Here is a 27287-nt window from a genome sequence, read left to right as displayed (position 1 = left end):
TCGTTCGAATTTTCACAATAACTATCGCATTTGAGCGATAATCGGCTTGTATAAACACAGCGAACGACCAAAGAAAGAGCGAAAAATTGTTCATTTTGATCTTTCAACATGTTCTCAAACAGTCGTTGGTTGTTCGCTACAAATTTGCAGATTGCTTCATGTAAAGAGTCTTTCAGAGATTCACCCTATGTGTGAGATGAGCTTAAGCGGTCTTAAAAACAATCGCAATAACGATTTTTCTAATGATTTCCTTACGAATTTTCTAACGATTTTTCTAACGATTTATTCGTCTAAATGCTGATAGTTATAAAAACCAAATCGTTGCTTCACAATCCTTAAACGATCGTTTGGGAAAATTATTTCGATTTGTCGCTTGATCGTTTGCTGTGTTTACACAGACCGATTATCGCTCAAATGTGATCGCAAATGCGAAAATTTGAACGATAATCGTTCCGTGTAAACGCAGCATAAGTTAGCACACTTTGAGAAAAATAAACGATTAAAGGGGTTGTTCACCAAATTTTCTTTCAAATCAACTGGTGCCATAAAGTGCCAGAGATTTGTAATTCACTTCTATTAAAAAATCTTAAGTCTTCCAGTACTTATCAGCTGCTGTGTGTCCTGCAGGAAGTGGTGTTTTCTTTCCTGTCTGACACAGTGCTCTCTGTTGCCTCCTCTGTCCATGTCAGGAACTGTCCAGAGCAGCAGCAAATCCCCATAGAAAACCTCTCCTGCTCTGCAGACTGGAAATAATACAACTTCCTGCTGGGCATACAGCAGCTGATAAGTACTGGAAGGCTTGAGATTTTTTTAATAGAAGTAAATTACAAATCTCTGGCACTTTATGGCAGCAGTTGATTTGAAAGAAAAAAATTTTTGGTGTACAAAAAATTACCACAATGAAAGTATTAACTACTGCAATTAAATGATGCATTAATGCACTGAAATTGGGGACAATTTATCAAAGTGTGTTAAATATAGACTGGTGTAAACTGCCCATAGCAGCCAATCACAGCTCAGCTGTCAGCTCTGGTAAAACAAAAGCTGAGCTGTGATTGGTTGCTGTGGGCAGTTTACACCAGTCTGTATTTTACACCCTTTGATAAATGTGGGCCAATATGTCTGCAATTGTGTCTAAATTGACTGAGCTTTGTCATGTGATCAGTATTGCTGGGCTTTATCAGATCATTTATGACAAGAAGAACACCTGTGATGAAGCCTGGTAATAATAATCACATAGCAAGGCCATTTCCCCACATATCAGTCCCCGTCTGCGGCTGAAAGCCCTCCTTGTTCAGCCATCAATAGCTGCGCAATGTTGGCAATAATTCAAGCAACATCATCAGGTTATGGGTGAAGAAATAGGGGCATTGTTTTAGCCGCATTCAGGATTGCAAAAGTAGGAATGTGGCCCAATGCTCAGACAGCCAATGTAGGCAAGGTTACACGGATTACATGATCAGAATAGCTTCAACTGTCTAAACAAAAAAAAAACTCAACCTTACCACTAGTTCTTCTACTTACCTTTTCCATGATGTGCATTCATAGAATTGTATGTCTGGGATTGTCTGGGAGTTTCTGGCACAGTCACTGATCATGGAGAACACCGCAGCCCGTTCAGTGTTTACTTGCAGTTGTTGTACTTTTAGTAGATATGCACCACTCACTTGATTGGTGGGGGTACTGGGGGTCAGACCCTGATCAGTCTGAAATTCATGGCTGATAAATAACTTTTAAGGCATGATAATCCAGGATTTGAAAAACACAGCTGCTTTCTTCTAGTGCCACACTTGCCCTCAGTTTGTGTGCGGTATTGCAGCACAGTTTCATTTAAAGTGAATGTACCATCAGGCCCGGGCTAAAGCACTGGAGGTGGGCTGACCCACCCCCAGTGGGAGGAAACCCCAGCCCCTCTATGAAGCGATTGCTCCTGGCTGCTATTAGCCGAGACAGCCTGATCACCGCACCTGCTAAATAACCATTTAAATGCTGACAGCTGAATTTAAATGGCAGTAAAAACACATCAACAGTTGGCTAGTGGGGTGATTAACCTCTTCTGATGCGATCAGTAAAGGCTGATCAAGTATACAGTACCTGCCGGGCCTCTCATGCTCTGTCCCTAATCCTGGCTCGGCAGTTTACTGCGGGCTTTACCAGCTCGTAGTAATCGAACACTGATTGCATGAATCAATGCAGTACATTTGTACTGCATTGAGAAGCCCCCTAGGGGGGACTACAAATTATGTTGATAAAAAAGAAAAAGTTTTAAATAAATATATTTTCTGTCACCACATGAGGAATTGCCCAAACTATTAAAATATTATGTTTCTGATCTTGTACAGTAAATAGCATAACTGCAATTCTTGGTCACATCAAAACCAGAAACATTTTAATTAAAAAGTTAGTAAAAAGACGCATATACACAAGCAAGCTACCGATAGAAAGTACAGGTCACAAGGCAAAAATGATGCCACAGATAGACTCATAAATCAAAAAATAAAAGAAAAAACATTGTAAACATAAAACCCGAAATGATTTTTTTTTTTAATCCCGGTTTCACAGAACAAATATTTTTTCCCCGGTTTCACAGCATATTTTATGGAAAATGCTTAGTTTGTCATTGCAAAGTACAAATTGGTGTCTCAAAAAAATAAGAGCTCATTTGAGTTTGTAGGTGAAAAAATGAAAGCACTATGGCCTTTTAATCACATGGAGGAAGAAACAGAAGTGCAAAAATGAAAATTGTCTCAATCCTTAAAGGGTAAAGTGAATGGGGAGAGTTGTTACAACACACAAACTTGGGGTACTATTTTGTTTTTCTAATCCTGGATATTCCCTGTGAACCTAACAGCTGGAACTACTATAAGATAAAGAAACAACCGTGTAAATCCCCTGTTGCTCCAATGCTGATGCTTAGGTGCTCCCCGCCAGTCATTGGTTATTTTCCTGCAGTGATGATGGGCCATACATTCATGTGACTGCCACAGCCACTAGCTGGCTTCAGTGGCGATCCTGTAAATACCTTTTACCAACAAATATTGATATTCTGTATTAGGATGCATTGCAGCAAACAGGAAAGGAGAGTGATTGGTGCTTCTTTTGCTGAGTATACAGAATATTACTAAGAGTGGATGTAGCAATAAGAATCGCTCCGCTATAGGAGTGAATTCACATATGCTGGGTTTGTGCATGTACAGTTTGCAGCAGATTACAGTACCAACCATCTGGATTTCCCTGCAGATCCTTTGCAGATATGCTAAACAGGATTGTATTAATATTCTGCTATTGTACAGTGCTTGCTGTAAGTGAGTGGCAACAAAGTGTATTCCAGAGTTGCCAAACTTTGCATGAAAATAATTGTTTACAGGAAACTGGAAAAACCCTTTGAGAACACAGAGGTTCATTTGGCGTTCATTCAGCTGCACCCTGGGCTGTTACTGATGTTGTGCAATGCATGCATGTACTTCTATGAGAGTGCGATAAACTGAGCTCTGCCTGCAGGGGCTTGTCCAGGACTGCATTAAGCTGTTTGTCCATGCACAAGAAAACATAACCTACTTACCAATCATTTTTGTCAGCAAAAGGCAAGACTCTGTAGCTTAGGCTAGTTACACACCAGGTTCAGACTGCTTGTCACTTGTATACATTGGGATACCGACAAAAAAGTAAGGAAACATATACCATCTTACAAGCATAATACAGGTATTTTTAATCTACGATGCTGTCAATTGTATTCATTACCTTCATATTTGGGACAGGATTTGCGACTGTAATGTTGCACCTGTACTATTTGTGAGAATTCAGGTTAAAGGGGTAGTGCGGCGCTAAACAATTATTCACAAAATAACACACATTACAAAGTTATACAACTTTGTAATGTATGTTATGTATGTGAATGGCCCCCTTCACCATGTTTCCCCCCACCCATGCTAGACTCGAAGAGTGGTGCATTATACTCACTGCATCTCGTGTCGACCCCCGTCTGCCATCTTGGGACAATGACGTAGTCTTCGGGAGGCTGGCCAAACCGCTCCATCCGTCCCAGTTATGCTCAGCCAATCGCGGCTGAGGTGCTGCTGATGCGGGGGGGGGGGGGGGGGACACGAGATGCGGTGAGTATAATGCACCACACTTCCGGGTCTAGCGTGGGTGGGGGGGAAGCACGGGGAAGGGGGCCATTCACATACCTAACATACTTTACAAAGTTGTATAACTTTGTAATGTGTGTTATTTTGTGAATAATTGTTTAGCGCCGCACTACCCCTTTAAGGGGTTGTCCAGCGAAAATCAGCGAAAGTTATATAGATTTGTAATTAACTTCTATTAAAAAAAAATCTCAAGTCTTCCCATACTTATCAGCTGCTGTATGTCCTGCATGAAATGTTTTTTTTTTATTTCAGTCTGACACAGTGCTCTCTGCTGCCATCTCTGGTCGAGACAGGAATTCTGTCTCGTTTTTTTTTTTTTTTTTTTTTTTTTTTTTTTTATGAATCTCCATAGAAAACCTCTCCTGCTCTGGACAGTTCCTGAAGTAAATTACAAATCTGTCTGACACCAGTTGATTTGAAAGAAAAAGATTTTCGCTGGCTAAACCCTTTAAGGGTTATGTGCCAACTGTGTATCATGCATAAAGCTGCAGACAGGGAGGTATAACAAATAATAACTTTCTCTTAGTGCCCTATTACACAGTCCGATCTGGGGGAGCAAGAGAGCGCCAATCTGTCAGATCAGCGTTTGCTTGCTGCCGGTGCTATTAACACACTGACATTAAGCGGGGAAGCCCATAGGAGATAGCAGGGTCCTATTACAAGGAGCGACAGCAAGCAGACAGTCGCTATTGTTCTAAATTTTTTCAACAAGTTGAAAGGCAAGGATCGGCTTGTCGTTGCCTTTTACCAGGAGCTATTACACCAAATGATTGTCTGCTGTAAGGGCTCGTTCCCACTGAGCAAAAGCAGCTGAATTTCTGCGCTGAATCAGCGCTGAAATTTCAGCCGTTAAAATAGGTGCAGAGCTAATTTCCATTGTGTTGAATGGAAATTCTGCTCTGCAGTTCACACAGTGGAATTTCCGCACTGAACTAATCCGCTTTCCGCCAGAAGAATGAACATGTTCATTCTTCCGCTAGCGGAAGCCTATACAAATCAATGGGGCTCTGATTTTCTGTTTCAGCGCGGAATACAAGCGTAATACAAGCAGAAATTACTCGCTGAATCAGCGCGGAAATGGGGAAAAGGGGGGGAGGAGGATTCTAGTATATATTCTGGTATAGTCTAGTTTACTCACCAAATACTCGCTGAATTTCAGCGCTGAATGCATGCGGATTCAGCGCGGATTCCTCGAGTATTCCGCGCTGAATTTGTCAAGAGCTGATTACGAGCTGAACACTTTCCTAGCAGAATACGCAGGGATTCTGCTTACATTCTGCTTATATTCTGCTCGGAATTCAGCGTCAGTTGATTTCAGGCGGAAATATTTCCTTGCGTAATCCGCTCCTTTTGCTCTGTGTGAACGTAGCCTAAATCGCTTGGTGTAATGGGTCCCTAAGTGTCCTTTTACACACACAGATACCTGACAGATTTTTTAAGCCAAAACCAGAAACAGACTATAAACAGAGAACAGGTCATAAAAGTAAAGACTGAGATCTCTTCTCTTTTCAAATCCATTCCTGGTTTTGGCATAAAAAATCTGTCAGATACCTGTGTGTGTAAAAGGACCCTAAGCTGATGGCTTTGTGCAAAAGTTCTGATCCTGTAATGATCTCCCCCTGATCTCTACACATGCTGAACATCCATGTGTTATGACTGAGGGGATTCTCTACTAAGGAAAAAGGGTTGGGAATTGAATCCAGCATTCCCGATCCTACTTTCCCCCAACATCATCTGTAGAGGTAGAGTCGAGAGACCCCTGTACAAATTTGATGGTGAGCTGAACCCACCACCGAAAATTACTGATTTGGCTTGCTTGTGTATGGGGGCCTAAAGATGTGAATGGTTCTTCCCCCTTTTTGCGTCTGGTTCCTGTGTGATTCCCATTCCATATAGAAGGCCCCTTATGCTAGATACTCCTGAGACCATGGGATTTGATAACAACTGTAGTGTGATCTTTAAAGGGTTTGTCTGGGGATTTCTTTTTATAAAAATATGTTTGTGCTATACAAATAAATATTGTCATTATTGTGGTATTTAATTTAATGTATATTATTGCCACAATAATAATAATAATAATAATTATTTGGATAGTGCCAACAGATTCCGCAGCGCTCTATTGACTATTATGACAGTGCCCAGTCCCACTGCAAAGCACTTCTGGTGGCATCTTAAAGGGGTTGTCCGGCTGATGGCTTTTTAAAACAATACCTGTCTACGGTCCCTCTATGTCCTCCTCTGGTGTCTCCCGCTTACTGCAGAGCCTCCACTTCTGAGACAAACTTGTCTTGGGAATGACAGCTCGCTCAGCCTTGGGACAGCTCAGCTCAGCGGCTAGTGGGCTGTCACTCCCAAGATGTGTTCGTCTCGGAAGAAGAGGCTCTGCAGTTAGTGGGGGACACCAGAGGAGGACACTGAGGAAGTGTGGAGAGGTAAGTATAACATGTTTGCTTTATATGGATGGGCAGCAGTATATTAAAAAAGGCTGACCGCCAGACAACCCCTTTAACTTGCTCAGCCAATCACTGGTGCAGCTGTGACCCACTATCCAGTGATTGGCTGAATGAGAACGTCCAGAGATAATAATTTGCTTGTATTAAAAAAATCTCAAGTCTTCCAGTACTTATCAGCTGCTATATGTCTTGCAGGAACTGGTATTCTTTCCAGTCTGGAGGACAGGAGAGGTTCTCTATGGGAATTTGCTACTGCTCTGGACAGTTCCTGATATGGACAGAGGTGGCAGCAGAGAGCGCTGTGTCAGACTGGAGAGAATATGCCACTTCCTTTAGGGCATACAGCAGCTGATAAATACTGGAAGACTTCTGATTTTTTAACTGAAATAACTTACAAATCTCTGGCACTTTCTGGCACCAGTTGATTTGAAAGAAAAAAAAATTGGTGAACAACCCCTTTAACTATATGACACAACTAGGAATCAGAATGTGTAACCTGTTGAGAGTCTGCTTCTGGTTATAGACATCCTGGGGTTTTAGGGGAGAATCCACATTGCAGAACAGCAGATAATTTACATGACATCCTTACACTGACTCCTTGGAGATCCCGTGGCTCCCTGCAGGGCCTTTGTCTTATTACACCCTGACTCATTCCTGAACTTTTTACTAATTTTTAAGGAATACCAGCCCTGAACAGTCGTGCCTCTTTAACATTATGGTCTTTCTTGCTTTTTTTTTTTGTTCCACTGGTGATTCCCGTAATTCAGCGTGACGCAAGCGATCAGCTATGAATCACAGCTACAGAAAAATCCTCTAGCTGCATCCTGTTAACCGTTGATAATGTCACACGGGATCTTTTCTTAGCTGTAATTTTCATATTATCAGCAGTTTTACAATGCCAGTCTTGTGTATTTTGGTCTGGTTATATGAAGGTTATGTTGGTTTTGTGATCAGTTTCCTGTTGTAAATTGTAATGTAAGTTGGTAGAAATGAGCAGACTCTACCTGTAAGGTCTTCCCTTTGTGAATATTCAGGAAATGACTGTCAGAGGATACGTTTTATAAGCAGAAAACCCCAAATCTTTTACGAACTAAGGTACAGCCTAAGCAGTTTATTGTAAGAATATTCTAATCTGCTCTCTCATGTCTCCTAAAACAGCTGATTCACAACGGGGGTCTGGACGACAATGGCTTTGGTTATCCACCCATAATAGACCAGCATGAACCCGATTCTGAAATTCGTAAGTAAACCTTAAATTATAGCTGCCTGTTATTTATTCTATATTGATTCCATCATGTCTCGTCCTTATGTACTTCCCTGTGTCTTGTGTGAAGCAATTTATATAGATATAATACACAATGTATAATATATATAGTTATTTGTTTATTAAAATGTCCTCTTATTCCACTCATGGAGTCCACTCATGCTGCCTAATAGGTAGATAACTATCAAAACCGGATGAAATGATCCCCTGTCCAACTGCTGGAACGCTACCGATCTCAAGAATAGAGGTCCTCTGAGTAAACTGAGTAGCACTCAGTATTCACTGTATTCACTGTCGATGGGACATTCAGCTATTTTTATGAGCCCCATAGAAGATGAATGGAAGGCTGGCCATGCATATGCTCTGCTACTTTCATTTGAGGTTCAATTGACCTCCTTTCTTGTGATTGGTGGAGGTCTCAGTGGTTGGACCCCCACCTAGCAGCTAGTTATACCCCTTACTGAGGATAGCTTTTAATCGTGTGTTAATCCCTTAAAGGGGATCTCCAGGTAGAGGTTAAAAAAATGAAACTTCTGCAGAAGCATAACGCATTACTTACCTATCTATCCCAGTTTTTAAACTACCAAAAATCCATTTTTTTTTTTTTTTTTTTGCTCTGTTTTGTGTTTCTGTCCTTCCTGGTTTAGCATTTCCCAGAATGCAATGCTTTCCCTCATGTGATCATCACAGCCCCCACCCATTACAATCAGTAAAATTAGTGCTACACCTGCTTCTGGCCGGTTAGAGATGGTGAATCAGTCAGGGGATTGGGTTATCCAGCCAAGCCCCCTGTGACATCATGCCCTTCCCCCTGTCTGCATTATCAACAAACACACACAATGTGAGACAGAGGCATGGAAGATTTGTCTCCTGGGGGGGGGGGGGATAGCAGAAGGAGCAGGAGACAATGTGAATTGGCACAGAGGCCATTTTTCTTCACTTCCTGGATTTCTATCAGCTACCAGTGTGGCGGAACTGTACAGATACAGTAATACATTGTATAGACACATCTATATAACTTTTAATATACTTTTAATAGAAAACAAGTTTTTCTTATCCGGAGTTCCCCTTTAAAAATCTTTTTTTTTTTTTTTTTTTTTGTGTCCCTTACTTGACTTTTTATCTTTTCCAGAAAATGGTCCATATTTGGCAATAATTGAACAACCAAAGCAAGTAAGTACATATTGTACCAAGAATGAAGGGTTTGAAAAGGGTTTTCAGTGGTATTTTATTAATGACTTTTCAATATGTGTCATTCTGCTTGCCCATGACAAATCCAAAATGTATTTTACAATAGGGTCTGTGGGACAAATGTGAGGCTAAAGATCCCCGTACACCTTATAGTTTGGTCTGCCGTTGGTACAAGATGTATGTGACTCTCCTGAAAGACCACTGACAGATTATGTTGGTGGAGATAAGGGTCGGATTTGATGGAAAATCACTGCCTGACCCTTTTGTTCTGAGAGAGAAAAGCTGCTGTCAGAGCTCTCTGGCTGCTGCTCACCCCTCACCATAGAGAACACAGGAACTCCCAGCCATGCCAAAAGTTCCTGTGTATGGGAAGGACAGATGGCGAACGGGTGAGATAACTAATGGCCGAACAATCAAGCTGGTGGCAGTGCTAGATAGCTATCAATGAAATCAGGACATACCCTTGTTGCCTGTGTCTGTGTTTTTATTTTAATTAAAACTCCTTTATTTGAGCCATGAATAGTGTAAAGAAGACGGGGCCTATAATTCCCTGGGTCCTAGTACTGTTATGCCTCGCTGTGCCTTATGTCTGCCCTGTGCATTATCAGCTTTTTGCACTGTGCATACAATACAATGAGGCTTAGCAGTTCTAGGGCCCAGGGAAAGATAGGCCACTAGGTACAGTTCTACCTGGGCAGGGCTTCACAGGCGAAACACCACTTAGCCCCGCCCACATCACCACTGCAGGCTTCGTCCCCGTGACGTCATCGGCGCAAAGGCCCGCCCCTTGACGTCCATTGGAACAGGCCAGCCTAAAGGTCTAGGCCCTACCCCTCTAGGTCGACCCATACCAATGGCCACTGAGGGGGCGGGGCCAATGTAGCAAATACACCATGGGGCGGGGCATATGGTGGCTATGTGGGCGGGGCTAAGTGGGGCTTTGGTAGGTAGCACAATCCGCAGATGATAAAAGATCACTTTTTACTGGAACAAGCACCATGACGTATGATATAAAATAAGGTATGAAAACTGCTAAATTTACCCTTGACACCTGTGTAGAGAAGTCATAAGGCAAAAAGGGGGTGACAGTGTCACTTTAAAAAGGACCTGTTACCCCCACTGCCGGGGTGACAGGCTCCTGACCCCCCGCTGGAGCACCCTATACTCACCTGATCCCTCCGGGTCCCGCTTCTTGAGCCGGTCGGGTGACTGAGATATCTGCGCCCGAGGCCCGGCGCGCGTGCTCCTCAGAGTCCAACTCTTAGAATGACAGGTGAGTCCGCTCTGTCATTCTCTATGAGTGTTGGACTCATCTGAGGAGCGCACGCGCCGGGCTTCGGGCGCTGATATCTCAGTCACCAGAATGGCTCAAGAAGCGGGACCCGGCGGGAGTATAGGGTGCTCCAGCGGGGGGCCGGGAGCCTGTCACCCCGGCACGGGGGGTGACAGGTTCCCTTTAAGTATAAGGTGCATAGGGACCTTAAAGGGGAACTCCAGGTAGAGTTTAAAGAAATGAAACTTCTGCAGAAGCATAAAGCATTACTTACCTATCTATTCCATTTTTGAAACTACCAAAAATCCATTTGTTTTGGGGGGGTTTGTTCTGTTTTGTGTTTCTGCACTTTCTGGTTTATCAATTGTACTACAGGTTCCAGAATGCAGTTGTTCATCACAGTCCTCCACCCTGCCTATTCCCCGCCCAAAGCTGTTGCAGAAAATCTAGGCTTTGTTCACACATTGCAGTTTCATTTTGTTACTGAATTATTTGCTGTAATTTATGATTTCATTGTGGTCTCACCCACACAGCACGCTGTATTCTCTACCTGTAACACCACACAGCACGCTGTATTCTCTACCTGTAACACCACACAGCACGCTGTATTCTCTACCTGTAACACCACACAGCACGCTGTATTCTCTACCTGTAACACCACACAGCACGCTGTATTCACTACCTGTAACACCACACAGCACGCTGTATTCTCTACCTGTAACACCACACAGCACGCTGTATTCTCTACCTGTAACACCACACAGCACGCTGTATTCTCTACCTGTAACACCACACAGCACGCTGTATTCACTACTTGTAACACCACACAGCACGCTGTATTCTCTACCTGTAACACCACACAGCACGCTGTATTCACTACCTGTAACACCACACAGCACACTGTATTCTCTACCTGTAACACCACACAGCATGCTGTATTCTCTACCTGTAACACCACACTGTATTCTCTACCTGTAACACCACACAGCACGCTGTATTCTCTACCTGTAACACCACACAGCATGCTGTATTCACTACCTGTAACACCACACTGTATTCTCTACCTGTAACACCACACAGCACGCTGTATTCTCTACCTGTAACACCACACAGCACACTATATACTCTACCTGTAACACCACACAGCACGCTGTGTTCTCTACCTGTAACACCACACAGCACGCTGTATTCTCTACCTGTAACACCACACAGCACGCTGTATTCTCTGCCTGTAACACCACACAGCACACTGTATTCTCTACCTGTAACACCACACAGCACACTGTATTCTCTACCTGTAACACCACACAGCACACTGTATTCTCTACCTGTAACACCACACAGCACGCTGTATTGTCTACCTGTAACACCACACAGCGCTGTATTCTCTACCTGTAACACCACACAGCACACTATATACTCTACCTGTAACACCACACAGCACACTGTATTCTCTACCTGTAACACTACACAGCACACTGTATTCTCTACCTGTAAGACCACAAAGCACACTGTATTCTCTACCTGTAACACTGATATTGGAATAAAGTAAAGAACTTTTTGAATTTTTTTTTTTCATTTCCACGCACATATTATGATCAAGCATCTGTTATCTTTGAAGTTAAGCCCCACAATAAGGCTCTGATCCTCTCTGCCGTTTAGCATCATTTACTTGTGTTACTGCATCATTTTTGGGAATACAGTACTGCAATGACACTCCCAACATGTGTGAACACAGCCCTAATTTCACTGCACACTTCTGCAAAATTAGAGAAATCAGTGCAACAGCTGCTTCTGGCCGGTCAGAGATGGTGAATCACTCAGGGGATTGTGGGATCCAGCCAAGCCTCCTGGAACATCACGCCCTGCCCCCTGTCTGCATCATCAGCCTGATCTCAGCAAATACACACAGTGTGAGACAGGCATGTAAGATTTGTCTCCTAAGGTGGGAGAGCAGAAGGAGCAGGAGACAATGTGGATTTGCACAGGGGCCATTTTTTTTTCACTTCCTGGATTTCTATCAGCTACCAGTGTGGCAGAACCGTACAGATATGGTAATACATTGTATATTTATATTTAACTTTTAATGTACTTTTAATAGATAACAAGTTTTTCTTATCCGGAGTTCCCCTTTAAAGAGGATGTACCATCAGGTACACTCTCTTTAAAATTACACATGAATCGAATGGCGCCGGCACGGGGAAGCCAGTGCCGCGGTCCTTTTTTTAACCCGTAAGAATCAATGGAGCCACTTCATGGAGGGGTAGGGGTTTCCCGCCTCCAGTGCTTCACCCCCGGACCAGTAATTGTGAATAGAGCGGCGCCGTGCGCGGGAACCAGGCCGTGGTTCTAAAAAAGGACAGCGGCAACAGCTTCCCCATGCCTAATGGTACATCTTCTTTAAGATAGCTGACTGAAGCAGGAGCTTTTCCCCCAACACATCTTGTGGTTGTACAATTCCATGATTGTTAAATTCCACCATATCCTGTTAGTTGGAGAGCAGGATGATCATATATCTCTCTGCATTGGGGTGTCATAAACAGCCATGAGAAACTCTTTTTAACTAGTTAGATAAAAGTGCATATTTTATACAGTAATTGGTGCTTTTGTAGCCATTTAATCTGTTTTTAATTCTTACAATTGATATTTGCAGCGTGGCTTTCGTTTTCGCTATGTATGTGAAGGGCCATCTCATGGAGGACTACCTGGAGCTTCCAGTGAAAAAGGAAAGAAAACCTATCCGACTGTGAAAGTAAGTGCATTAGAATTTGGTATGGTATTAGGAAGTTGTATGTTCCAGAAAGCCAACATGAAAGACCAAAAAAATTTGTCTTGTTCTTAAGAACTAAAAAGTTTTGCTCCTTAAGTAGTTAAACAATTATTACCGAGTTATTACCGGGGACAGATTGGTAAGATACTAGCAGTAGAGCAGGAGGTAAGTGTAGGTCCCCTGTTTGGACAACCCTGGCGCATTATTTACCAAGAAAATATTTTTAGTACTTATAAGGCTATGTTCCCAGATTTTTCCATTTTTTCCTTTGTGGCATTTGCAGTAGAAATCTAAGAATTACCTTCCAGTTTCTGCACATCTCGCCTTAAGTATGGCAGAGTTGGTCATTGGTTTAGATAAGGGCTAACCACATGCAGGATCCCCAACATGGAATCTGCACAGATTCCACATGAAAGCAGTAACTCTCTCCGCTCTCTTTGTTCAGTGTGAACTATGGCATGAATTCTTATTGGAAACATATCCATGTGAAATGGATTTTATGCCAAATATGATGTGTATCTAGTTAAAAACCTATTTGAGTAAGCCTTTGATGTTTCTTACCGTATGAAGGGGATACTTATTTACAGCAGATTACATGTTGGTGCACAGCTTTGGTTTGTTATAGAGCACAATGTATTTTTTTTGTTCATTTAGTTCTGTTTTGTTATATTATCATATATTTCATTTTAGATCTTCAATTATGTTGGCATGGCCAAGATCGAAGTAGATTTGGTGACCCACATGGAGCCTGCTCGAGTACATGCTCACAGTTTGGTAGGGAGACATGCCAATGAAGCTGGAAATTGTGTGGTCACAGTAGGACCTAAAGATATGACTGCCCAGTGAGTATTTATGCAATTCTGAATCTTGTCTTGTTTGAGCTAAAACCCCATGGACATAAGTTGAATTGAAGGGAACCAGTCACCTAAAAAAGTCTATTACGCTATTTAAATGTGTTGTAGCAGCATCCTGCACACTTCCCAGACATGCCTTTACACCTCCCTCCCTGCAATGTAAAAACTGCAAACTTTATAAACTTGGTGCTCTTGCGTTTAACTTGTCTCCAAGTAGTCATCTGGGTGGTGAGCCGCCAGCAAGTTGTCCCCTGGGCGCTCCTGCGCCGTAATCACGCACCTCTAGGGTTGATTCAAACTGCAGAATTGCTGTGATGTTATTCATGAATGCGCTGTCCCTCACGTTGTTGCATTTACATTCTTGCCACACTGCGCATGTGAGTATATTGGGTCCGATCCGTGCTGTACTGCGCAGGTGCAGAATAGCCTCGAACTCATTGCTGTAGATTATTTCTTTGAAGCATGTGCTGAAAATGTTAATGATCCGTACTGCCAAACTCTTTATTACATGGATTGGTAAGTGTTCTTATTCTTTTTGTAAAAACATTAAATCCAACTTCAGTGTGATATATTTTTTTTGTCCAGGTTTAATAACTTAGGAATTGTTCATGTTACCAAAAAAAGCCAAATTGACATCTTGAAAGAAAAGATAAGACGGCAGCTACTGAGAAATGGCAGAGGGTCACATGCACTCGCAGGTAAGTTACTCAAAAGTGGGAAAGCAAAGATGGTAAAAAGCCTGGTTGGCATTAGAGATCAGATAATTGACTTGCTGATTCACTCATCCATAGAATAGCATGGGTTCATTGATTGATTGACTATTAGGGCCAGTTCACACTTAGCAAAAGTGGCAGAACTCTCTACCGCAGAGTCCCACTGTGCTCCAGTGTCTGAATGGGAAGGCATGCACACATCCGCTTCCTTCCCTCTCTGCTCAAAGAATTGACAAGTCTATTCTTTGAGCAGAGAGCGTCGGGAGTGGAGGCACGCACTCCCTCCCATTCAAACACCGCAGGGCACTGAGCAAGGAATTCTGCTGTTTTTACTCAGTGTGAACTGGCCCTTACTGTCTTAGAGGTGGTTTGCCACCATAACAGCCCCTTATTGAGAAGAATCTGTCCCAGTGATTAGCTGATCCCTGCAGGTCTGGCTTCTGAAACCCCCAAGGATCCCCCCAAGGTTTCTTCAGGATTAGGAAAGCATGGCCACTTTCTTCTAGAAACAGCACAACTCTTGCAAAACCAAACCCGAGCTGGAAACAAGAGAGGTTCTATTTCTGTAAGAAAGCAGCCATGTTTTTCAAATCCTGGATAACCCTTTTACATTTTTTCAAACCTACAAAAGTTACTTTACAGCAGGGATTCCTGTACTGGGATTTATGGTATGCTAAGGGTCTGTGGGTAGAATTTACAGTGTTCACCTGAAATTTTGATTCCATTACATATATCAAATACTTTTTACCTTCACAGACCTGGATGAGAAGAAGATTGAGGCAGAAGTTAAGGAACTGAAGAAGGTTACAGATTTAAGTATTGTTCGTCTTCGGTTCACAGCCTATTTACCAGATAGCACAGGAGCCTATACTCTGCCTCTAAAACCTGTCATTTCAGATCCCATCCATGACAGCAGTAAGTAAAGTAAACTTCTCATGCATGATGCATTTCACACTGTCTGTAGTGTGATTTCTTTTTCTGAAGTACGCTTGCTGTCCAGAACGGCAGCAGTTATAAAACCTAAAATATACTTAAGTTATATATCCTCTTAAATGGGTAGGAAATCAGGTAACAAATAAAAAAAACACAGCTTGCACTGCTCCAGCCTGCTGGACGCTTTGTGATCCCCTTACACTGACCACCTGACACTGTCGCCAATCACTGCCTTTGGCGTTTTCGTTTATCACCCCATAATAATTCATAATATTCCACGTAAGTGCAACATTTATACTGAATAGTAATACAAAAATATACCTATAAAAAAAAGACCTTAAAAAATATTCTTTGTATAATAAAAGGTTGGCATAGTTTCTATTAGTATGTGTTGTCATTGTTTTGCGTTGTAGAAATTTCCGCAAAAAAATAAACACTGCATGGCATAGGTTTTTATGAGATCTTATAGCCTATCATAGTTGTACCTTGGGCTATTCTGAGTCATCAGACCAGTCCCCAGTGGTTAGTGTATAGGTAGAGATCTGTCTGTCAGGGATGCTGGATTGTCCTGATTTTTGAATGAAGCTACAGCTATGATTTCTTTGCAGTTGTTCATGAATGTGAATCATTGTGATAATAAGGCTTAAAACACCAAACTACTGACAGGTTCCCCTTAAAGAAGACCTAAACAAAAACTCTACTTTAGGCAAAGTATATAGAGATATGTATAAAGTTTGCTAGATGTTAAAAAGTGGTAATATGAAGGTGTAACACCCTTTTGTTTCATTGAGCTGCACATGCTCCTCTTCATGCATTTTACGGCATATTTACCATGTACATTGGCTAGTATTAGTAGGGTCTGTGGTCACATATTCAGAGTCAGACAGGCTTGTGATAATGTGATAGCACCTTTTATACAACTCAGGAAGATGTACTTTCCAGCATCAGGTGGGAATTACACTGCTGTTATATGAGCTGGCAGAGAAGAGTTTCCTTAATGCGCCAATGTTACCCTTTAGCTTTACATAGAAAAAAACCTTCAGACATTAGTCACTGCTGTAGAGATGTCTGTGCCGACAGTAACAGCCAGAGATTAAAGGGACATGTGCATATCGCTTGCTGGGTTTTACCTTGTTTGTGCTTTGATCTTTTGGATGTGTATTAATGTTGAAATAAATAATGTATACTATACATGAGAATTCAGTTTCTCTACATGAGCGGAAATTTATAGTGTATGTAAACATAAAGCAAATGCATTTATGAGAAGATGTCTCCCGCGCTTCTAGATGTCACTGCCAGCAAAACAGTTGACTGACACTACTTGTAAAGGATATGCTCACCTCTGCAACTTTGAGGTTACAAATGGTCTATGTAGGCCAATATATGAACATGGTTACATATTGCAAACCAATCTGCTCCTGCATCACTCCTTTATGTCTGCAAATTCCTAACCTACAGAGGGGAAAGATGGGAGGAGGTAACATAACTGCTGGATACTACACGCTGGCTTTGTAGTCTGCAACTATAAAGAAGTGTTGGCTACTATAGGAGCTAATAAAAGGAATAATTGTAAAGTTTTCTTCATTTTCTTATTTTCCCATTCAGTGGTTTAATGCTTTAAAGAAAATTACCTATAGTTTAAACCAGGTTTTTTATGTTAAAGGAGAAGTCTGGCCTCGGGAAAACATTTTTAAACCGCAGGGCATGGGAGGAACATAACACACTATATCACCTTGCCTCTTCCCGTGCCTTTCCAGTGCTGGATCGCTGCTCCGGGATCTCCAGCTGAGCCAATGCCACTACCAGGCTGATGGACTGCCTGCTCAGCCAGTGAGTGACTGGGGCAGGGTGCTGCTCCAGTCACTGACTGGCTGAGCGGACTGTCCATCAGCCAGGACGGGCATTTTCCCCTGAGTCGTGATATCATCAGAACTCAGAAGAAAATGCCTTTTGGTGTGGTTCCCAGGGCCAGGGGGGCAAGCAATGCTGAAGAGTTTTTTTTTTTTTTTTTTTAAATTATTATTCTAATTTTCTATTTACTCTGGCACTTCCTGTACTCTAGTAATAACTTTCCAGCAGTCTCCTCCAGTGAAAGAAGACACCAGTATATAGATAACACAGGATCCACCATTCATAGTAGCTGATGGTCAGAGTTCAGCCCCCTCCTCCCTGCACAGTGACTAGTGCTTAGGTCACAGAACATGCCTAGAAACCTTTCTAATACAAGTCAACAGGATCCCCTCCAGTCTGTTGTTTCTATGTCTATGGGGCTTGCTGTAAAGCATACTTCTAAATGCTGCCCCAAAATAATGCACTAAAAATAGAATACATGACAACTGGAAAATTTAAAAGATTACTGTTGCAGTAATTAGAAATCCCAAATTCATGGATATCTGGAAGTAGTGCTGTCAGCTGTCACTATGGCAGCCAGTTAACAGCTGTTAGTTAGCTGTGATAGTGGCACAGTCCTCGATCAATACTTGTAAGGCTTAGATGACATTGATCCAGGGACCTAGAGCGATTGCTGCTTCGCGTTAGGAAGGAATTCCCCCACCCCTTCACGTCGTTCTTCCTTAAATTGACAGATGACTCAGTGGGGGTTTTCGTTCTGCTTTCCTCTCGTCATAGTAAGACTGTCAATTGTTAACAGGTAAACCTTGAGGAACCTTTGTCCTCTATAAGCTTATTGACCAGTTTTCTACAGTCTGTATGCGATGTAGGGAAGCGTTCACAAAAATTGTATTTCTCACCTTCTGTCTATAGGATGATTTAAGGGATTGTGGAAGAAACCAATTATGTTTTACATAGAAACATTATCTAAATGATCAAACATTTCTATATGTTGTTGCCTTGCTCATGGTTAGGGCTTTGTTAGACCTGGAGATTTGTCATAGAGTGGCACTGTGTAGTATCCATGCTGCATTCATTGCCTCTCTTGAGTATCATCAATTGCCAGCTATAATTTTTTATTCAGGTTTGTTATACAGCACTAACTTATTTACAGGCATTCCACGTCCGTGTTCCGTGCGGAACAAGGAACGTGTGAATGCAGCCTTGGGCTGGGTTCACACACAGTATATTTGAGGCTGTATTTGTGAGGCTGTATAGCAACCAAAACCAGGAGTGGATTGAAAACACAGAAAGGATCTGTTCACATAATGTTGTAATTGAGTGGATGGCTGTCATTTAATGGCAAATTTTTGCTGTTATTTTAAAACAACGGCTGTTATATTGAAATAATGGCCGTTATTTACTGTTATATGACGGCCATCCACTCAATTTCAACATTGTGTGAACAGAGCCTTTCTGTGTTTTCAATCCACTCCTGGTTTTGGTTGCTATGAGGACCTGACTTGAGGACCAAATACAGCCTGAAATATACGTAGTGTGAACCCAGCCTTAATCTATCAGCACAGTGTGCCAGAGAATTGGAAGAAACCCAAACCAAGACCTGTAGAACATGCAGTGTGTGTGGGGACACAGTGTGAAAATCATTTACTCTATTATTGTATTGTTGTATGTTAATCAGCAGTGATAAGGTACTTAAAGTATCTGTAAGGAAATCCCCCATTTTAGAAATAATCTTGGCTTTCTGAAATAAATGGAAGGGGTTGTCCCAGATTATCTGAAATTAACCTGAATGCTATATATAAGATAAAAATTGCTCTATAAATCCCCCTCCATTCAAGCCCCAGTGCTCTTGTGGTCTTTATATTCCTGCAGTAATTAGGTGAATAGAGGCCTATGGATAAGTGTGCCGTATACACTGGCAGCCTTCCCAGCAGCATGTATTTCAACATACACCATGAATGCAGAGCCTTTGCACCCTAAGGCTGGGTTCACACTGCTTTTTTGCAATCCGTTTTTTTCATCCGTTTTTTGCAAAAAAGGATGAAAAAAACGCATGCATTTGTGTGCATCCGTTTTGATCCGTTTTTCCATTGACTTCCATTGTAAAAAAAAAAAAGGATCCGTTTTTATAACGGACACAAAAGTAGTGTCAGCTACGTTTTTGTGTCCGTAAAAAAAAAAAAAGTTTTGTTCCTTTTTTTTACAATGGAAGTCAATGGAAAAACGGATCAAAACGGATGCACACAAATGCATCAGTTTTTTTTTGCAAAAAACGGATGAAAAATCTGATTGCAAAAACGCACTGTGAACCCAGCCTAATACTGGCCCAAATGTGTATTGTTTTGACATGTCTGACCTCTAGTGGCTGCTCAGTTAAATGCAGCGTTACTGGTTTATTATAGCTTGATCTGTTTTTGACACTTGCATAGAAAATTTAGAGGATTAATGTATAATTTGCATCTGTTTCTTCTACTTTTTCCTCTTATGCCAGTATTATCTGAACCCCTTTTTATTGTTGCAAGATGTTTCTTACATGTAGTATATTTATTATCAAATACTTTTACTGCCTGGCAATAATTAATTTAAATCTAAAATTCTTGCCCCAGCTAAGTCATAGCCACTACATCTGTCAGAAAGCATTACTGTCAAGCAAGGCGCAAGTGCGTAAATAGTTAGAAAAGTAAAGAAGGCCATGGAAAATGACACCAATGTGTGCCAAAATATAGGTGCAAAAGCAATGATAAATTCCCCCGTTATAAATGTAATTTACCTCCTACAAATAGCAGAAAGAGAATTCTGGCTTCATGCCATCTAATATTATTATACACGGCTAATTTGTATCTAATTTGTTTGTTTTACAGAATCTCCTGGAGCCTCCAACCTGCGCATTTCCAGAATGGATAAGATATCTGGTTCTGTAAAAGGAGGAGATGAGGTGTACCTGCTGTGTGATAAGGTGCAGAAAGGTTAGTTACTGCAGGGCATGTGCCTTCTGTCTGTTTCCAGAAAACAATAATCATGCAACAAGGTTTCTCTTCACAAGTCGCATTCCCCCGTAGAATCCTGACTGAATAGACCATAATATCTGTAAAGGCGTTGTCCATTTCCCCCTTTTCAGTTTGGCCCCGCTGCATCCAGCTCTCAATTTCTGGTTCAGCGCAGGGGGACTGTGGGGGCAGTGAGGACAGGACGCAGTGGTGCTGGGCTGTATGGACTCTGACATTACACATACCTCTAAGGTAATACACCAAGCCCTGGAGACATGTGGGAGAGAGACATAGTAAAAACATACTTAGGCTAGGTTCACACTGCGTTTTCAGCATCTGTTTAACGCATCCGTTTTTTGCAAAAAACGCATGAAAAACGGATTGCAAAAAACTGATTCATTTGTGTGCATCCGTTTTTCCATTGACTTACATTAAAAAAAAAAAAACGGATCTGTTTTTTTTTGGCGGACCGAAACGGACCAAAAATGCTGCTGACCCTATTTTTCTGGACGTTAAAAAAAACGGATCCGTTAAACGGATGCTGAAAACGTAGTGTGAACCTAGCCTTACCGACTCTAGCAGTGGTCGGGACCACTGTCAAAATGACAGAGAAAGAAAGGGGCCAAACTTGAAAAGAAAGCATTTTGAAAGGCATTACCAAAATTGGTTTCTTTTGCATTTCCCATGACCTAACAAAAGTTTAGGTGATTGGGTTACCCCTTTAATGTCATAAACTACCGCTGATTCATGAATTGGTAGTTTAAAATTAACGCATTTCCTTGATTTTTTTCCTTACTGATTAGAGTCTGAAACTTTTTTTTTTTTTTTTTATCTGCTTATGTTTTCCAATTGTAAGGAGAGGCTGAGCTCCTATTTCCTTTACCTACTGGTGTCACCTTTCGTAATTCTATACAGATAACTTTCCAGCAGCCTTCTACTTATCACAGATGGAGTATGAAGTCTCTTTATTTCAGGATTATTTGAAAACATAAAACGTAAAATGGAAAGTTAGAAAAAATATTACCAAAAATTCTTAAAAAACATTTTACATAAATTCTTAATTTAAATAAAAGATAATTTTTTGATGACACATTCCCCTCAAAAAGTCAAGGGAATTTCCACCCTTCAAGAAGAACAAGGGCTGCAGGCAACATAATAATAAAGTTATATTTACCCATCTTGTTGCCCCACAGTGCAGTGCCACCGCTCCTGTATCTCCCGGTTCCTGGTTTGTCAGTGGAATGCTCAATTGCCCATTTATCAGTTCATTTAAGAGGCTTTTAGCTACTAGCCTACAAGGGGAGAGTCTGTGGGGGCCTGAGACATGCCTAGAGACTTAGCATTGGTTTAGGCTGCTGTTCTCTCTCTTCTCCCTGTACCTGTGCCTCCTCAGATGTATAACACAAGTCTGTTCTTTTCTCACCATGAAGACACAAACAAGAAGTGTTTCAACCTTGGATTAGTTTTTATAGTTGATTGTTGTAGTACATATTGGTGATACAGGTGGGGCGTTTGTTTACAGGGTTTTGCTTGTATATATTTATATGGCTTTCTGCTTGTTACAGATGATATAGAAGTGCGATTTTATGAAGATGATGAGAATGGCTGGCAGGCTTTTGGGGATTTCTCACCAACAGATGTCCACAAACAGGTACGGATGACAGTTTGCTGTATTCATTATAATTTGCTATGCACAGTATAACCTTTATAGTTGGCATAAGAACTAAGTATGCACCATTTACTTCTGTAGGTTTGTAAGTTTATATGTTACACAGGACAAAAAATAGGTATGCTGCTAGCATATGCATTGCTGTCATGTGATTGCTATATGGGTCCCAGCTTCCTAAAAGCTATATAGGCCTTCATATGTACATTTTAGAGTAACCAAATCCAGTGCATGGACTTCAGAATCTTGGAGGCTTGAAGTGTGCATCCTTAATTTTGGAATTTTTTTTCTTTTTGTGTAATCTACTTACAAAAAATACATAAAGATGTAGACAGAGCATATATGTTATAATGTAGTTAGAGACTGACATGGACCTCCTGTTTATTTAGTATGCGATTGTATTCCGGACTCCTCCGTACCACAAACAGAAGATTGACCGTCCAGTCACAGTGTTCTTACAGCTGAAGAGAAAACGCGGAGGAGATGTTAGCGACTCCAAACAGTTTACATACTACCCACTGGAGCAAGGTAACATGCTTTATATGCTTAGTAAGAATATAAATTAAAATTATTATTATTAGAAAGGAGCTTACAGAGAATCTGTTAGAAGATGGGGAACTGTTTAGTGGGTGTAGTTGTACCCTCTAGATATTATACTCATGACTTTATTTTAATAGGTTTAGCACACATATAGGTTTTTTTGAAGAGTAAATGGGCATCTCCATCTCGTAGCCAGGATCAGTAGGGGTCTGACCTCACTCGTTATGTTCCCTGCAACATGGTGCTTCCAACCACCCAGCTGTGAAAGGAACTGCAACACTGCCCCATTCCCAAGAATGGAGCTGTACTGCCGACCCCTACACATCTGGTTGGCCAGGAGCGCCACTGTGCAGGGAAGGACCATACAGAGGCATCAGTGCTGAATCAGCACTCTGCCCCTTTCTGTCTCTGGATCAGAGGGTTTCCCAGAAGCTGGACACGTTTTATAGTTGTACCATCCAAGTCCACCATTACTCATTGCCTGTATAACAGCAGTATTACATGTAAGCAGCCAAGTCCATTGTTTCTTTACAAGGTAATTGTACATAACTTCAGTAATGCATTTTAGACAATGCTCATTTCCTGTACACAACTCCTCACAGTTTTGTTTCTTTGCAGACAAAGAAGAAGTGGACAGGAAGCGAAGGAAAGACTTACCATCTCTGAATCACTTCGGTGGTGGAGCACCTATGGGTGGTGCAGGAGGGGGATCAGGAGGATTTGGTCATGGAGGTGGTAAGTAAACTAAAAAAAAAAAAAAGTCTCACATACATAAAGTAAACATCATAAAAAATATATGCCATTAGATATTGCTGTCTATAAATATATGACATAGAATCAGATTTTCTGGGCTGGGCGATTAATCGAAATAATTCGATTAATTTGCCCCAGAATTTGAGAATCGATTTAATTTTTTTTGAAAATCAAAAATCAATTTTCAAAAAAATCATTAGATACGGGCGGCTGGGTGGGAGGCGCGTTAGTCGCGACCTCCAGCTAATGAAACAGAGCATGAGGAGGGAGAGCGCCCAGCAGCAACCTCTGTCCTTGCCGCTGACCCGCCCCCATAGCGGGATGTATAGACGCGCTCCCTCCAGGCTGCACATGGAGGTCCCCGGAGGAGGTTGCTGATACTGAAGCATCGGGTGATAGTGTCTCTGCAGGTGCTGGAGCTGTACAGCAGGATCGGGGGTCTGCACTGCACCCTTCGGTCCCGCTGTACAGCTCCACTAACCGCAGCGGCACTATCACCTGATCCGGGCAGAAGGGGTATACCGGTTATTTTCCCTCCTGCCCTGGATCTGCCCCATGCTCCCCCGCCCCAGTGTGCCTGCCCTATGCTCCCCCCCAGTGTGCCTTATGCTTCCCCCCCCAGTGTGCCTTGTGCTCCCCCCCCAGTGTGCCCCATGCTTCCCCCCCCCCCCCAGTGTGCCTGTCCCATGCTTTTCCCCAGTGTGCCCCATGCTTCCCCCCCCCCATGTTCCCCATGCTTCCCCCCCCAATGTGCCCCCCCCCCCCCGTGTGCCTGTCCCATGCTCTCCCCAGTCACCAAGGTTTCATGGGGCCCCATGCTCCTAGCTATGTCCCTGACCCTCATCTGTTCCCTTATTACTACACTCGTAATCTATTCCTGTACTACTACACACCCCTCATCTATTCCTGCACTACTACACACCCCTCATCTATTCCTGTACTACTACTACACCCCTCATCTTTACCTGTACTACTACTACTACTCCCCTCATCTTTACCTGTACTACTACTACACCCCTCATCTTTTCCTGTACTACTACACCCCTCATCTTTACCTGTACTACTACACCTCTTATCCACTATACCTCCACTATTACATCCTACCTAGATGGAGGCACAAAGAAGATCTCCTATACTATATCTGGGAACAGAGTACCATTGTACATAGGGCACATACATGTATTTGGGAAAACTACTTATATGGGGCACAAAGAGGGCTTGTCTACTACATGGGGGGAACACTGTTACATTGGGAAGCAATACAGTTGTCTCAAACGTCATTAAAATAGTACCTGACGCTGCAGGGAGAAAAATGTTCTGTTTATTTATCAAAAAGAAAAAAAAAATCAAGATTTAAATCGAGAATCGTCCAAAATCTTTTAAAAAATGGAAATTTTATTTTTTTTGGCTATATCGCCCAGCCCTAGCTGCCTTTGATTAGAAGACATTGGTTTGCTGTTTTTACCCTTACAACAAGTGATGCTGTTTTTGGGGGAAAGTTATTTTTTTTTTCCCTTTGAATACAATCTATTGCCACAAAGGTACAATTGACTTAATTAAGGCACATTCTCCTACCATCAGTATTATTCTAGGCATGCAGCCAAGGATCATGTCCATTTTTACCTATTATTTGCTTGTTAGGAAACAATATGAATTTTACATATGGAGGAGTTACCAATTCGTTCTACACACATGCTAGTGGGGTCTACCACCATCCCGGCTACATGATGAATGATGCGTCATCTGACTCTACTGAAACAACACAACTATTGACAAATCTCAAGAAAGAAGAGCCCCCAACCAGCCCACCAGAAGAAAGCTCTGCATCACATCATAGAGATACTCAGAGGGCTGCTCAGCAAGGTATGGAGAACACACAGGATATATATTATATGACTCTTCTAGAATAACATTTTTTACACATACCCAGTCTAAAATAGAATATAGTTAAACATTAAAACATACTTCAGCACGTCTTCATGTTCTCTGCAGCTGATAAAGCCGCTGCTTTGTCTCCACAGCTCACGTATGCAACACGAGAATGCTGTCTCTTGCTCAGCGCACGTCTAAAGCCTTAATGGACTATGCAGTTACTGCAGACCCTCGCATGTTGTTGGCTGTACAAAGACCCTTAGTGGCTACAAAGGATCAGAATGGGGACACGTAAGCATTTAATTTTCTGTTTGCTCTCTTTCTGTTAACTCTCTCTCTCTTTTCTTTAATACAGTATGATTATATATATTTTTTTTACCAGGCCGCTTCATCTTGCCATCATACATGGGCAGTCAGTTGTTGTTCAACAGCTGGTAGATATTCTACAGGACATGCCAAATCAACGCATCTTTAATATGTGTAACAACCTACATCAGGTATTGCTGGTTTTCTTCCCATTGAGATAATCTGCATCATCTTTTCATGAAAGATCCTTGGATATAATTCGCTCTGTACCCCACTTGCATTGTCTGTTAAACTTTCACTTTACAGTGTAATGGTGCCTTCACACATACCGGATCCGCAGCGGATTTCACACTTTGAGTTTACAGGGAAATCCGCTGCGGATGCTAGTATAATGAAGGCCTATAGGGTCACATACCCGCAGCGGAATATTCATTCCACTGCACATATGTGACCCGGCCCCTTTAACCCCCGGTACGGCAGCACTGATTGGCTGATGAGGAGTGAGGGGAGCTGGGAGCCTCACACAGCCGCGGCGCAGAGCATGTGATGTATGCTTCGGGCCAGGGCCAGGGCGGCCGGGGGTTAAAGGGGCAGGGTCACATATCTGCAGCGGAATTAATATGTAACCCCATAGGCCTTCATTATACTAAGATCCACAGCGGATTTTGCTGCAATCTCGCAGCGTGAAATCCACTGCGGATCCAGTATGTTTGAAGGCACCCTTAAAGGGATTATTCAGTGCTACAAAAACATGGCCACTTTTGCCCCACTCTTGTCTCCAGTTCAGGTGTGGTTTGCAATTAAGCTCCATTTACTTCTATGGAACTGAATATAAAGCCCCACCCAATCTGGTGACAAGAGTGGGGCAAAAGTGGCAATGTTTTTGTAGCATTGGATAATCCCATTTAAAGTTTTTAAGTCTATTTAAAAATCCTAAGTCTTCCAGTACTTATCAGCTGCTGTATGTCCTGTATGTTCTGCTATGGACAGTTCCTGACACGGACAGAGATGGCAGCAGAGAGCACTGTGTCAGGTTGCAAAGACTCCTGAAGGACATGCAAAAGAAGAACCACCATACTAAGTGACCCTATAAGTCAATGTAATGACAAAGGGAAAAACCAAGGCCCGGTTCCATCCACATACAGCTGTTTCGGGGTGTTGCCCCTCATCAGTGTGGAGCAGGATTCTGGCTAGGTGGGAGCAATGCCTAGTAGAGCCATAAGAGTAACAGATCGCTGATCTCAGGGAGACCAGCCAAAATTGAGAACACTGCCGGCTGCTAGTTGCCCCCTGGGAAACATGAATATGCAAACGAAGAACCCGTAGAGCCTCATCAAAGAGTCTCAAAACACAGGACTAGCCAGATATCCCTCCGGGAAGGACCCAGCCAAGGGTCCTAGGGGGCAATGCAGTGTTGTCATTTTTGGCTGGTCTCCCTGAGATCAGCGATCTGTTTCTCTTATGGCTCTACTAGACATTGCTCCCAACTAGCCCGAATCCTGCTCCACACTGATAAGGGAAAAGAGGAGTCCGTGGAGCCTCATTGAAGAGTCTCAAAACACAAGACTAGCCAGATATCCCTCCGGGAAGGACCCAGCCAAGGGGCAGCTCCTGTTAGGAAACGACCAAATCCACCATATTAAGTGGCCCTATAAGTCAATGTAATGACAAGGGATAAACCAAGGCTAAGTAACCATCCACATACAGCTGTTT

General features: G+C 42.3%; 1 protein-coding gene across 1 annotated transcript in view; it reads left to right on the top strand.

Annotated features, from left to right (window-relative positions):
- The window catches only part of NFKB2 (nuclear factor kappa B subunit 2), a 44397-nt gene that overhangs the window by 3423 nt on the left and 13687 nt on the right, over positions 1-27287 (top strand). Inside the window, exons 2-14 of the mRNA XM_069980581.1 lie at positions 7760-7841; positions 8998-9038; positions 12983-13081; positions 13790-13941; positions 14539-14651; positions 15423-15581; positions 20312-20416; positions 22003-22088; positions 22493-22631; positions 23262-23378; positions 25038-25259; positions 25418-25559; positions 25651-25765. Of these exons, the coding sequence (XP_069836682.1) occupies positions 7760-7841; positions 8998-9038; positions 12983-13081; positions 13790-13941; positions 14539-14651; positions 15423-15581; positions 20312-20416; positions 22003-22088; positions 22493-22631; positions 23262-23378; positions 25038-25259; positions 25418-25559; positions 25651-25765 (1572 nt within the window). The remainder of the gene's footprint in view (positions 1-7759; positions 7842-8997; positions 9039-12982; positions 13082-13789; positions 13942-14538; positions 14652-15422; positions 15582-20311; positions 20417-22002; positions 22089-22492; positions 22632-23261; positions 23379-25037; positions 25260-25417; positions 25560-25650; positions 25766-27287) is intronic.

Source organism: Dendropsophus ebraccatus, chromosome 8, assembly GCF_027789765.1.
Source record: "Dendropsophus ebraccatus isolate aDenEbr1 chromosome 8, aDenEbr1.pat, whole genome shotgun sequence".
Lineage (NCBI taxonomy): Eukaryota > Metazoa > Chordata > Amphibia > Anura > Hylidae > Dendropsophus > Dendropsophus ebraccatus.
This window is presented reverse-complemented; position numbering and strand designations above follow the sequence as displayed.